This window comes from Dermacentor variabilis, chromosome 5 (genome assembly GCF_050947875.1).
Source record: "Dermacentor variabilis isolate Ectoservices chromosome 5, ASM5094787v1, whole genome shotgun sequence".
Lineage (NCBI taxonomy): Eukaryota > Metazoa > Arthropoda > Arachnida > Ixodida > Ixodidae > Dermacentor > Dermacentor variabilis.
The window spans coordinates 17,897,468-17,912,506 of record NC_134572.1 but is presented as its reverse complement, the minus strand read 5'-3'; the positions used below and the strand labels follow the sequence as shown (position 1 = coordinate 17,912,506).

Here is a 15,039-nt window from a genome sequence, read left to right as displayed (position 1 = left end):
TTTATGTCGTGCCTTGATGCGGGCACTTTCCGTCGTCTCTTGTATCGCCGATCATATGACCGTTATCGGCGCCTGTGTCGTACACCCTGCTTTTTCATCGTGCCGTTCCGGCGGTGTTGGTTGTTATATCGCAATGAGGCTGCAAGTCGAAGAATGCGGCGAGGAGGAGTCCCACGGAAAGTGGTCCTGACCACTTTCCGCGATCTGGGCCTTTTGGTGGACACAACGATGGCACTCACCTTCACGGCAGGCACAGCCAAATGATGGGTAGCGCGCACGGAAGCCTGATAGCTTATCTCAGTGCCATCACGGGGCTCCCCCAGCGCCTCACGTCCCACGAGGCGTGACCGTGGCGCCCGCGCGCTATGTCGGCCAGCAGTAGGGCCATGAGACATACGATGAACTCTGTCTCGCTTGTGTCTTTTACGTTCATCTTTTATGTCTTTAACCCTTTCTTCACAACGCTCTCCCGCTACTTTCTTCTATTGCCGCAGGATATTTCAGGTGCCCATGTAGTACAACGTTGCAAATTAGTTACCTGGCCCACGGCCATATAATCTTAAGTACAATAAATAAATAAATAAATAAATAAATAAATAAATAAATAAATAAATAAATAAATAAATCCAACTGCGGAGCATAAGGACCACACTGGATGGGAAGAGCAGTGCCAGACTGCCACGCCGCCTCCGTCGCCGCCTTTGCATTGCTGTTGCACGGGGATTTGTTAAGCCGCGGAGCTAATCAAGGTATGCGTGGGCGTCCGGTGGTGGCTGCCTCTGGGAATCAGTGAACCCGCGTTGCACTTCGCGAGTTTGGCAGTTTGAGTACCTCCGGAGCCTAATGGCGGCTTCCCCTCTACCAAATGCGGCGTGATGAGGCGGGTATTCTAGCCACCCTAGCGCGGGCGTTGCCTCGTTCTCAAAGCAAGGTGCTGCGGGTTTCGAGTCACTCGCTGCTTAATGCGCCGAGGCCGTCGACCACTGCGTTCGTGTAATTCCCGCTACCTGTGCCAACACGTGTGCGTAATTTATCTGCTGCGCGCCATCATTTGGCTCCAGTTTTGAACTTGCGGCGCAGGAAAGCGACGCAGTTGACTATAGCGTTCTCAGAAATTGAGGCGTCGCGTCGTAATTACGAGGTCGACAGCTGTACACAAATAAGAAAAGATATTCACAAGAAGATTTACTTTCACCACTCCTTTACTGAGGTTGGTTATTTGACCCTCTGACGTGCGAGGCTAACGTTTCAGTGACGACTGCTACACTGACACCCATGGAGGAAGGAAAAAGTTAGGAGAGAGCGTTACATCATGCAGCCAGCCTTGGCAAGCGAACGCTCCGTGAAGCCAGCCCATTGCACAGTGGCGTCCCAACACGCGACCTCTTGCGTCGAGATCACTGAGCAAGAATCGAGGTTTGCTGATACGTTTGGTTCCCAGTAGCTATGCCAGTAGTTTTCATTCGGTGCGCGCTTCTTCGGTTGCCCTTTCGTGGCTCAGCCTGCTCAGCGGAAACACTAAAAACAACCACGCACTTTGATGTGAGATCACGTGTTGGGCCACCACCCTCGGCTTCAATCGCATTGTGCGATGCTCCCTCCTAATTTTTTTCCTTCCTCCATGCTAATACCAAAGTCAGACGAGCAAATTCAGGGGCACTTCGAGCGAATGCACTTCACCTCGCTGAGTTTCACATTAGGCGGCCTGTTGCTGGACGTCAAAACGAAGTGTCACTCGGAATGAATGACGCTGGTCATCTATGAAGCCATATGGGCGGATATGGCAACAGGCACGTACGCAGGATTTTTTTTCGGGGGAGGAGGGCCCAACCCAAGGTAACTTTTCTATGCAAATGAGGCGGAGGGCACTTTTAATAGTACAAATGTGAATAATCCCACCATTTGCCATAAAGACGCGTAAAGCCGCAAAAGAGAATTGAAATAACGTGTACCTCACAGGTATGCCTGTGGCATACACCTCTTTCTTACTTGGCAAACAAAGAACCACATCAAGTGGACTCGTGCATGAAAGATTCGCAGGAAGAACCTTGCCAAGAACAAGTTAACAAGCGAAAGTGCAAAATAAAGATTTCTAGTAACGTCTTTTAAATTAGCTCTGGAAGAATTTTAGAGAAATCAATATTTGCGGAATGGTCACAGTTCTTTTGCATCCCTCGTTTACTGCTCTACCAAGTAGCGAAACCGACTTGTGTTGTTATTTGGGAAGTTGCGTAAGGATGCGTGGTCACCAGTCCCGTACAATCGCGTAGAGTGCAGGACGCTGCGGTTCTAGACGTATTGCGCACACCGCGGAACGTTAGAGCCCCGCCCCTCCCCCTCTCCCAATTGGCACAGCAGGGAAATGGCTACGTCAGAAAGCTCGATTGATAACTGTAGAAGCGTCATTCAAAACACACGGAATTATTCTCCAGTTCCGGCGGCGCTTTCTCTACTTCCTTTTTAAATAAAAAGATGTTGATCCATAAATATTTTCACAGACAATTTTCGCTTTTCCTCCCTGTTTGGCTTTTGCCTTTGCTTTCTCGCTTAGTAGATGGCTTAATTGCTCATCTCCTTGCGACTCTTGTTTCGAGTTTCCAATTTTGCACGAAAAGTGCTGTACAATATGGGAAAAACCAGACGAGGTAATGGGTGACAGTCATATTGCTTATGAGTTTAAAGGTTATTGCAGGGTCTGATTATCGACGCTGTTTCGCAATATTTTATTTTCCACCTTATCTAACCCATATCGCGGGTATATCGTTCCGAGGATCTGCCAGCGTCGCGCCGAGGTGTCACTCGAGGAAATAATGAAGCAAAAGGAAAAGTAAAACGCAACTGGCGTTTTCTCCGGCCACAACTTGTTCCTCGAGCATACAGACCAGCCGACTATGAACCGAATCCCTTTCCCGGCCCCTGGATCAGTCTAAACAAAGGAGGTTGAACTAACGAAGCAACAGGGATGCGCGTGATCGTTGATTAGATGGTGACATAAAAATTGTGTTGGTCATTATAAATAAAATAAAATATTATAATTAAAACAATAAACTACGCCCTGCCTGCTGCAATAGATGGTGACAACTGAATTCATCTTGAGTTAATCGCCTGCGGCCACCGAATCGATGACTAAACTGGCATTCACAGCCCAGGAGATGCCGATAACTACCGCCATCCAAAAGGAGTGAAAAAATTGACAACTATTCCACTCCGTGAAAATGGAATGGCAGCGAATGCTGACGACAGTCAAAGCTCTCAAACGAAAAGCAAAGTGTTTCACATCCGCTGCGGGTCGGCCTGAAGATAGTGCAATTTCGGGCCGATCCGCGGCGAAGGTGAAGCAGGCGTTAAGCCCCCCGCATACGTGCGCCAATGTCGAAAATATTGCAATGCCGGGCGGACCCGCGGTGGAGGTGAAGCAGGCATTAAGAACTCTCCCTACGTAAGCAGATCCCGAAGATATTCCAATACCGGGCCCACCCCGCGGCTGGAGTGAAGCAGGCGTTAAGCGCTCCCCACACGTGGGTCCATCCCGAAGGTATGCAGTGCAATGTCGGGCCGACCCGCGGTGGAGGTGAAGCAGGCATTAAGCACTCCCCATATGCGGGCCCATCCCGAAGATTCCGAAGGGCGCGTTATAGGTTCCGGAGTCCACAGGGGTATGTGCCATTGATCTTGGACCCTTTTTGCACTACAACCAGGATCGGCCCACATGATAATTTTTTCTGTTAATGGACGCCGAAAATAAACTACGGAAGTTAGACATACATTGCTTTCGCTGTTAACGGCAGAAAAATGTTGACCGCCGAGTATATTGATTCGTCGACGCTTTAGGAATGTGTGAGGAGTGGTGCCTTGGGCGGATAGGGGGGGGGATATGCCGCTTAATTTCGGGGGGGGGGCCCCCCCGGCCCCCCCGGCCCCCCCTTGGGTACGTGCCTGTACGGCAAGCATTTGCAGTTTTAGAAACCGTTACTGTTCTATTACGAAACGATGCTCATGTACAAGAACTTCCGCCATCAAAAATAAATATACTGTAGTCCCATTAACACGTATGTTTGTTTTGAGACAATACAAACAAGGAACGTATGCGAAATCCACAGGGTCATGATGGCGGCATCCGTCAAAAATGAATGTTTCAAGCGTTTTTTGGCTTCAGTGATGTCACAAAGACGGTCATAACCTTCGAAATCACGAACAAGTGGTCTTAGTACCGACTCGGCTGTGAGCATTTTTATTTATTCTTGAGGCATTGCTATCGAAGCTACACATTTTAACGCAGCGCATTTAGTTCCTCGAATGCACTCGATGGCAAGTGAAAATTGTGCTTCGCTAACACTACATCACAATAAAATCATGTATTACCTACGCAGAATGTGACGTCGCACTGTTATTGTGGTATCGTATGTCCTTATTTGCCTGTTTTCTTCTACTGACAGCACTTGCTGAACATATTGTCATCGAGACGCAATAAAAATTGGTTGTTAGACAGTGATGCGGCTTGTCTTGTCTGAGCATCGCCGTCCTTTCTGTCATTGTTTCCAAGTCTTCTGACTTTATTTGTTCATATGGCAGCGTTTGCCTAAGAGATAGGGTTGAATTGACTCAAGAGGGCATTTGGAAATTGCGTGCCATGTATTTGTCTTTTTTTGTGGAGTTCAAATTACCGTTTAGGAATGCTTTCCTTCATGTCATGCTTTTTATGCGAGCACGTGAGTGTGCGTGCAGCCCAAACCCGAAACTCAACTACCATGCCACGAATATTAGGCAGCCTCTTCCGTGCTCACGCACATGTAAGTCAACTCCAGCGAAACGCAACGATTTGATGCTTTTTGTTTTAACTTTATTTTCATGTCAATGTGCTGAATTGGATTTGCTACCGTTCCACTAAGCGGCAACTTCGTTTTTTCTTATAGCAGTGTTCAAGAAAAACTTTTCTACAGGACGAAACACTGCATGAAAATAATTATATATGCTCTCCTCCAGTAAAGAAACAGTTGTTAATTGTCACTTGATTCTTTTTCAATTTTACGCCAAATCGCACGTTCTTTTCTGCTAAAGCCTTTGTATTTGCGTAAGTGTGTGTCAATGCTTGTGTCCCAGCATGAACTTCCTGAGCTGGAAATCGATTTCATCGTTCTAGTGCACTTGAGCCGATGTTCATACAAGAGGCAAAATTTTGTTAAAACATTGCCATTTCTTTTAGGCCATGCATGTTACATGATATGCCTAGCAACGATTAATGACCCTACAGGCGGACACGTTAAGGTCAACAAGAGCAACTTCACAAACATGTAGATTTGGTATTCAAATGTTGGCTGGACTCTCCAGTCACTTATAACGTTTTATTTAAATAATTAAACTCCCTACACCCTGTTTTATATCAGGGCGCTCATACTTGGAACTATGAAATTCCTTGTAGCTTTCCTTTTTTTTTCAGGGGCAGCAGGCACTGTTTTGCACACTCTGAAATTTGGTATGCTTGAAAGTGTGCGAATGTGCAATTTTGTGTTTGTTATATACAGGCGCCGCAAAGTAATAAGTTAGTGGCGCGACATGCATACCAAACCGTATGGGGGCGTGCACAGACGGAGACACGTGCGTAGCCTGATATGCAGGGCTTCCCAACTATAAGCACCGCGATTTAAAAATATGCAAATGCCACAGAACCAAGGTAATGTTGTTTCTCATCGGTTGGAGATACCCAGAGTATGTTTTCATTCCGCCTAATTAGGTAATTAATCTTTAATAATATTCAACTTCTCAAATATTATAATTAGGTGAGACGTGTTAATGAGAAAATTGTAGAACAACGTGAAAAACTCCCTATACAGCTTTCTCTTGCTCTATACGTGCTACATAAAAGTGTTCTTCCGAGCGTGAAAGAAGCCAGCGAATAAACGCAAAGTGCCTCGAGCGGTCGGTAGAGCGACAATATTGCGTGTATTCGCGTGCTTCTTTCACAATCGGAAGAGCAATATTGTGTAGCACGTATTGAGCAAGAGAAAGCTGTATCGGGTGTTTTTCATATTGCTACACAATTTCCTCAGTGACACTTTTTATTTAATTTTAATAATTGAGAAGTGGATAAATTATTGACGCTAATTCTGTAATTAGGCGGAATGCAAAAAATAATCTGAGTATCTCCAAGCGGCAACAAACATTACCTTGGTCAAATCCAGCTTTGGGGCTTTTGCGTATTAAATCTGGGTGTATGATAGTTGGGACACCCTGTATACTGAGGCATCTTAGTCTACACGGGTGTTCTTACTTTGCTTGCATTTGACCCGAATAATTAACTCCGTGTCGTATATAGACGGTTATGGCAAGACGAAAGGGTGTATGCCGAAACTTGACCTGTGGGGCCTTGAAAGCCTAGAAATATGAAATTTTAAATGTAGTTACTATTCTTATGATATTGAGCATAGTCATGCCGGCTTCAACAGATACGAATAAGTGAAGCATTCACATGCTCTTTTTTGTGACGTTATTCACGGAGTTAGTGTTATTTTCGTCACTGTTTTTATACGCCGCATGCGGGTAAAAAATGCCCACTGATAAGTGCGCCAAGTATCCGAGATTTGTCACGCTTGACACTGATTTGTTCAGAAAATTTAGAGTTTATACCTCGTTAACATAACTGAAATAGTGTCATGTTGCGGCGGTGAGGAATTAGACCGTAGCACAACGGACAGTCACAAAGCTCACCCTTTATTGGGCGCACGTGTGCCGACGAAAACTTGTTGCACTCGGGCCGAACGGTAGGGGCGAGATCACACTCGTCGAAATATAGCAGTTGAGACGTGTCGACCATTTATACTCGACTCATAGAAAGTTCCATCATAATCTCTGGCGCTAGCACAAGTACTACAATATACAACACTACAGCACTATGCAGTCTGATTAAAATAGGTTCGGCGACAACTTAGTCAACAGGCAGAATGGGCTACAAGAATCGGCTATCGTGCCGAGCGATGATGTTTAACATTTATTAGCCCGTGAAAAGCGCTCACCGGGACAAGATAAACAAGTACACATGCCAATAGGAGTTTTGAAGCCGTATGAAATTTGTTGACCTTAAACACCACCTAAGCAAGGACAGATGAGAAAGAATAAAAATGACAACAGCATGCGACAGTGGTTTCTGGATGATGGCGTGTACAAAACGATCTTTAAGTGAACTACGCTATACCCACCACTCGACGGACGAAATCCCTGGTATTCATTCGCGAACCATGCATCACTTGACTGAAGCTCATAGAATCAGGGTTCTTGTAGCACGTCTGCGTCCGCTGTGGACCAATGACACAATTTTGGGCCCACATTATCCTTCAATAATTGTGGCAAACGGATGTGTATTTTGGTGGAAAAAAAGCATACTGTGGGGTCTGGCAGCGCGCCCTTTATTGCTTCTAGGCTAATACAAGCATGACTATATTGCTTTGGCTTATTTTCATCAAGCTGATTGGGAAGATCGAGTATATGAATAACAACTGTATTGGGGAGCATCTGTGATTAGAGCATGGCTTATACTTCTCAATTGATGCGGTGTGGTGCTTAATTGCCATTGGATGTATAAGGTAGAACAATAAGCCTTTTCCAAGCTTTGGTCTGTAGTTTTTCTCAGACATGCGAATTTTTTATGACGTACGACAGGTCGCGGATTTGCGACAAGGTCAGTTGTTTGTGTCGAATTGATTGATTGATTGATGATTTATTGATTGATTAATTGTGAGCTTTAAAGTCCTAAGAAACACGGGGAACGTGACAGATGGAAATTCACGACGATTAGCAAAATGTCAACAAGATGAAAGTAGGAGCCAACGTGTTGACAAGTAGACTTGTCTTTCGTCTTTTGTCTCTCGTCTTGAAAAAGGCAAGACCACTTGTTGAAACGTTGGCTCCTGCTTTCATCTTGTTCTCATCTTGCTCATCGTCTTAAAGTCCTACAGCAGCACACACGCAATAAAGGACGTAGAAACGGGACAAATTGGTCAGTTGGTGGCTTTTTGTGGTGCTTGGATCACAACGTAAATGCAGGACCCAGGGCGAAGTACGCATCAAGGAAAGTAAGAGCTGCTGCTGTGGAGGCCTCCGTATCAATTTGGATCATGGGGTTCTTTTAAAATACATCCGAACAGCGATGAACAAGTGTTTTTTTTTCATTCCGTCCTCATTAGAATGAGCACGCCGCGTTCGGAATGGAACTCGTGCTCAGCAGCAGGTGGAACGTCCCTGAGTCCCCGCTACGGGTCCAGTGTAGGAGCGATGAGTTCCGTTCCGTTACACGTATGTGGTGGCCGCTATATATAAGGTAAGCGGATGATGCTGTTCACTTCACATATGCACAAAAAATTTGAGCAAAGAACCGAAATGGTCGCTTCTTTGTTGAGGGCTTGGTAAAAGCCATCGCAGTCGGCATGGGTCACTCTGATGGCCAGTTGTCATGCACGCCGGTCCACACAGCTTTATCCGCCCATAATAATGCACAATCCATTGCCGTGTGCAAAACGACATATGCTCAACAAGTTCATATCATACTTGCGCAACCTACAAAGAGGGCACGTTTCGGCCAGAAGGCACACCTTTTGTGGCTCTAATTATGCCGTCATCGTGTCAGCGTGCGTTGAGCTTGCGCTACCATTACCTTCTGGTCGGAGGACAACCACGAATTTTGCGGAAGGTGTCATAGCATGAGATGATAATATGATAATCTCTTAAATAAATCGTAAATAAACGGTATATTATTATGATACCATCAACAGACGCTCAAGGGACGAGCCGCCACGAGAAAGGCGATGAAGTGTCTGGAGTCTTGGCGCCACTGAGTGTCTCCTGGCTGTCTGGCTCCATTGTGAATGCAGCGTAGACAGACTCTTTCGTCTGTGTCTTCCCACTCGTAACAATTTAATTACCGCAACAACACAAACTGGAGTTACTGTACTTATATTAGCTTATATGCCTGTTCTCATTCCGTGTATTCATTTCTTTTACCATTCATTCTGTACAATATGAAACACAAATGGCAGGACAATGGTGAAACGCCGCTGCTTACCTTAGTTTATCTTTCATAGCAAACCTGTGCACCTTGGTTTGCTATGAGCTTGGTTTGAAGTGTGACCTTCGCATTCGCTGCATGAACATAAAGCAAGCACGTGCAGAAAAAGAAGTTCGTGCTCATTAAAAACTAAAATATACTTATATCAGTACGATTTTTGTACAGAACGATGTAGAAACTGTAAGAAAAGAACACCTTTGGGGATGCATAACAAATGAGGCAGAGAGAAATAGCAAAGACAGGATAGGCAGGGAGGTCAACCAGACGAGCACCAGGTTTGCTACCCTACACTGGGGGTGGGGGAAAGGGGAATAGGAACAGGAAAAGAGGGCGAGAGTGAGCACAGAGTGCGTGTGGGAAGATGCACAGGCAGAAAAGCGCCGCACTTGGTGGGGCATAGAAAAAGGAGATTTACGGGTACTTGCTTTCCACCTACGTGCAGGCATCAAGAACAAAAGGGTCGAAATCTGGGCCAGTTGGTACATACTTGAACGAAAAAACCAGTCAAAAACACAAAGGACAAGAGGGGACGTTCACACCACAACGGCTGAGGTGGTGAGAGGTCCACTGAGGTGAGAGGTTCATACGTTCACACGACTGAGGTGAGAGGTTCATACGTTCACACGACTGAGGTGAGAGGTTCACACCACAACGACCAGTCGTTGTGGTGTGAACCTCTCCTCTTGTCCTTTGTTTTTTGACTGGTTTTTTCGATCAAAAACAAAATTAGCACAAGTTTCTATAATGTTTCTTGAGACGCAGAGCGCTTTATATACGGCTCACTCAAAGGGTCGAGACTTCTAGACTATACATTTTATCGCTCACGCCCATGTCCGCTTCGCATTTTGGCCTCATGCAAGCGGTAATTGTTGCTTTTCATTTGTTTGCGTCCGGATTACTTGTATACGATCGATGCGACTAGATTGCCAGATGCGGCTCAAGATTTAAAAAAAAGGATGAATATCTTCCAAATGGAAGCCTTGATGACATGAATATGTCGAACCTGTATCCTCGCACGCAGTCACATTTTTGCGCTGCTTATGAAAGGATCTCAATTATTAAAATTATGACACGCGTTACTTTATTGAAATCTACCGCTTAATGCCTTACTTCAAAGGTGTAAGAGCACCCACCTAAGAGTTACAAAATACTTCAAAAGTAGTAAAATAAGTGATGAGAATATGCAGAAAACTGCCTGGCTGAGTAAAAAAAAAGAAAAAAAGATAGCTTTATATTTTTATACAGTGCATTGCGCGACAACTGTCGCCAACATTTCACGATACGAAAAGCCAGTGATTTTATAAGGCACATCCCCTTGGAAGGAATTAAAAAAAAAGTCCCAGTTTTGAGATAAGTGCAGTCGCACTAGCGACAAAAATGCGCTGTTCCACTGACTTTATTAACATAACACATTTTTTCTGCATTGACGTTCAAAAGGTACTGAAAAACCAATGCATTTCGTCCCAAACTTTGGGAACTCATATCTCCAAACTGGTATAATCCTCCGAATTTGATTACAGCAGTTTGGAGATATGAGTTCCCAAAGTTTAAGAGTCGCCGGCCACGATGGGGAAATTGCAGTATGCGCATGGAGTAATTAGTTTAAAATTTATTCGCCAACTATTGTTAAGGAGTCAAACATTCACTTTTATTTTTTGTGCAAATAATGTCTGACTCAGAGAATAACCTCGCTCAAGAAGTAAAATTCTGCTACATGTCAGGGGTAAATTAAAAAAAAATCTGTTAACGATAAAATAAAGCGCCCTGTATATATGGGCGCAATCTTTATGGTATCCGTCCTACGTACAGATATGCTCACCCGTCTGTGTAGAAGGTTCCCCAAGCAGTGACTATTTCCTCCATGAAGCTTTTTTCGTCAGCCGTGTAGCGCGCAGACGAGAGGGCCTCCCGACCCTTCGGTCCCAATGGCACCGTGTGGCGGGCTGTGTCGTTCACGAACACGAGTGACCCCGTGGTGAAGGCAAGATCGTCGCTGTGCGCGACTCCGAATGATTCGGGCCAAAGGCTGTACGAAGGACGATGAACGAACACGTATCGGTAAACGCTGACGCCCTGCTGCTGGGCTAAGATGTCAGCCATGATTTGCGACGGGCAGTAGAATGTGACGTCGCCGAACATTTCTGCGAAAATGGCCTCTACTTCTTCGGGCGTTTTGCGTTTATCGTCAGGGCCCCCAAAGTATGCCGTTGCGATCCTCCGGCTTTGCCACACAGGAATGTCCAGCATTTGCGCCATGACCAAGATAGCTACCAGTCTATACTCGGACAAAATCAAGTCTTCGAATCGCGGGAAAGCGAGCTTGAGGTGACTGAGAAACACGGGCCCTTCATTTTTGACTGTGCCCAACAGTATTTCGGTCGCGCCAAGGCTGTTGTAGGCGTCCACGGACAAGACCCTCGCCGGTAAGAAGTCATCTCCGTCGATGGGCGAGAACATTTGCTTGATGAAATCCACTCTTTGGACGGTGTCAACGATATGCGAGGCTTCCATTTTCTGAAGGCAACTCAGAATCTGCTTCTTTTGTTCGTCCAGCGTTTTGCTCAAGTCATAACAACCAAGAGCTCCGGTGATAGTGGTAAACTTTCCAACACCCCTGAAAAATAGGCCTATCACGAGTGATAAGGGGCTTCCGCTTTGAATGACGATCCTCTTGAACAAACCTTTGCTGTGGGGGGAAATAGCGTGCAGTCCAACGGATGCTGCCCCTGCACTCTGCCCACTTAGCGTTACTTTATTTGGATCGCCTCCAAAGTGTCTGACGTTGGCCTGTACCCACTTGAGAACCAGGTTCTGGTCCCAAAGACCCATGTTTCCAGGTATCTCTGAGTCTTCTAGGGAAAGGAAGCCAAATATACTCACTCTGTAGTTGAAGGTCACGAACACGACGTCTGTCAAAGCGACAAAATTTGCAGGGTCGTTTAAAAAGAGCGACGAGTCGGCCCACTGAAACACGTTACCGTCAACAAACACCACCACTGGCAGATTTACTTCGCATGATTCCGGCGATTCGCAAGCTGACGCCGGTCTCCACACGTTCAGGTACAGACAGTCTTCAGATGCGCTTGAGTAGTTCAGTGTTATACCGGCGAAAACTGGCAAGAGTAGTTGCCTGCAAGGCGTTGGCTTCTGAGTCGCTTGGTAGGTTCCGTTCCATGGCTTGACGGGCCGTGCTTTCTGAAATCTTAGTTCTCCTACTGGTGGTTCTGCGTAAGGTATTCCGAGAAACGCGTCTACTTTTCGGTCGCCTATCTCAATACGTGTTCCAGCTACATTACCACTGTCGGTGATGACCACCGGTGCTTCAGTTTCTGTTGCACATTTCTGGAACAAACAGAGGATTAACAAGACTTCGGAGAACACCATTCGTAACATGCTGCGACAATGGAGTTGCTGTAAGGACCGACGAGCGTCACTTGTTCGCATGATAAAAGGATTCACGAAACTGATCTCACACTTGCTGCTTCCAACGTAGACCCCTTCTTGTGCGATTGTGACCGGCGCTGGTATTTTGTCCTGCTGGGAACGAAAATGTTGCTTGCGAGTCTTTCATTTCTCTGACAGTTTGCCAAAACAAGGAAGTCGTGTTCTTGCGTCAAGAGCGTCGGTGACTTCGAGGTCAATGGAGAGAATCGCTGCCTTCAGCTCTGTTACATTGGCTTATGGCGGAACTTCGCAAGTTATGTCGTCTTTCCGGCTTCTTTGATGATACAACAAAACGAACGATGTATGACGTCTCTCCCATATGTACAAATAGATCCTTTTCTTTTATTGCATCGCTTACACCAGCCGGCCTTGCGTCAACACGTACTGTTGCCGCTAATATGGGAAAGACGGAAAGTGCAGGGTTATTGAATAGCACGGTTTATGACTTTATGAGTTGTGTGTTTCCAAAGATTTGTCCAACGGTGGCTTTTGGCGCTTTTCATCAGGCTGCGGGGGAAAATAAAACCAAGAATTGCGCCTTTTCACACCTTTCTAAACATTTTCCCGACGTCACGCCTCACTCAGCTCTTCGGTTTGATGATTCTTTGCTTACAAAAACGAGTTAGGTGCAGTAGAGAGGCGAATGCTTCATGTAGCGGGCGGCAGTTCTATATTAGGGCCGAACTCACCCTCACTAACTCCGACTGACCGGTTTAATTCTAAATACGCCATACATACTTGTCGTTAACATATTTTTTTTCAAATTGGCCCAAACCTATGAATACTCCAAGGGAGTTACTATTGCTGAAACCTGGGATAATTGGGTACTGGCACATTGAAACACGGTTACAAGGCTGTGGAATACGAAGACATCAACACGAAATGCGCATGATGGATGCTGTACGTAACTGACTTTGATGCGCGAATGTACATGCATGAAAACTTACACTCGATCGCGTCCACATTTTAGACTTGAAATATCGCTCAATTCACCCATCGCGTGGCCTCACCATGCACTCTTGTTCAAGTAGTATGTTTTTTACTCGAGATACCGATCGAAAGTATTCAAAAGCAGTCATATGCTTCTTTTATGCAAAAAGCCGCGTGTACCAATGTGAACTTTTCAGCCTTATGGGCATGAAGCAGACATGCACGCAGTGCATATGTGCTGCAAAACTCGCGCGTAAACTGACGTCTTTTTCAATAGTCTGCATGGCCTCCGGACCCCGTTACCACCTGAACTTATGCGCCATGCTTATCTAGTTTGTTTTTACAGCGCCTCTCGGTCTCATCAGTTTAACGGTCTCCATAGGAGAGGAGTATAATATAAACAACACCTTTTGTGCACGTGAGACGTTCCAGGCGCATGTGATGCTCTTCGTCATTTGAAATTGCCATCGTCACAGATCTTTCTGATCTACAATATTTTTTTACTGCAATATAAAATATACGGACACTCCAGGCGAATTTTCGTCGTCGTCGCCGTCAGCGTTGCCGAAAAGCTCGGCATATATTAGTACGCTTTATGTCTATGAATGCCGTATAAGCAACATAAATGCCGTATATTAATGCTATGCTATTGAACCGCCAAGTTTCTCACAGTAGTTCTCACGTTCTGGACTAAATTATTCCACAGAATTTTAGAGTGGCCGCCCGCAAATAAATACCATGAAACATAATATTAACAGCGCATAACTTTTCTCTTAAATCGCCTCACCGTTCCATAGAATGACGAAGAAAGCTAACATGCCGTCGTTTGCCCTGAAACAGGCCACATTGGGATTTTTAGATGAGGTGCACAGAGGCCGTATACATGTTTGCATCGATGGACCAGTCACGCCTACAAGTTAAGCTGCCGCGGTGATGCTTCCACCAAGATATGTCAAAATAGAGCTAAAAACGTCCCATACATCGTCAATGTCAGTTGCTTAATTGGTAGCCCTCCGTGCGTTTTTTCATTTCATTCAGGAGGAGGAGTCACTACATACATCGACAATCTGCTGTGATGCCATGGCAGCCCTCCATAGTTTATTCTCAGCACTGCGCCATGGATCACATGAGCAGCTCGTCGCAGAGATCAGCCAAGTCCACCATCGAGTAGTTGACAAAAGACGCGATACAATATATCAGTGGTTGCGGGCACGTACCCAAGGGGGGGCCAGGGGGGCGCCCCCCCCTCGAAATTAAGCTGCATATCCCCCCCCCCCCCCCTATCCGGCCTAGGCACCAATCCTCACACACATTCCTAAAGCGTCGACAAATCAATCTACTCGGCGGTCAACATTTTTCTGCCGTTTACAGCGAAATCAGCGTGTGACTAACTTCCGTAGTTTTTTACGGCGTCCGTTAACAGAAAAAAATCATCATGTGGGCCGATCCTGGTTGTAGTGCAAAAAGGGTCCAAGATCAATGGCACATACCCCTGTGGACTCGGGAACCTATAACGCGCCCTTCGGAATCTTCTGGATTGGCCCACATATGGGGAGTTCTTAATGCCTGCTTCACCTCCACCGCGGGTCGGCCCGACATTGCACTGTATA

General features: G+C 45.9%; 1 protein-coding gene across 1 annotated transcript in view; it reads right to left on the bottom strand.

The window, feature by feature from the left end:
- Positions 1–12,718, bottom strand: part of LOC142582153 (uncharacterized) — a 41,219-nt gene extending 28,501 nt beyond the window's left edge. The window contains exon 1 of the mRNA XM_075691549.1: positions 10,875–12,718. Within this exon, the coding sequence (XP_075547664.1) occupies positions 10,875–12,499 (1,625 nt within the window). The 5' untranslated portion in view covers positions 12,500–12,718. The remainder of the gene's footprint in view (positions 1–10,874) is intronic.
- Positions 12,719–15,039: the final 2,321 nt, after the last annotated feature.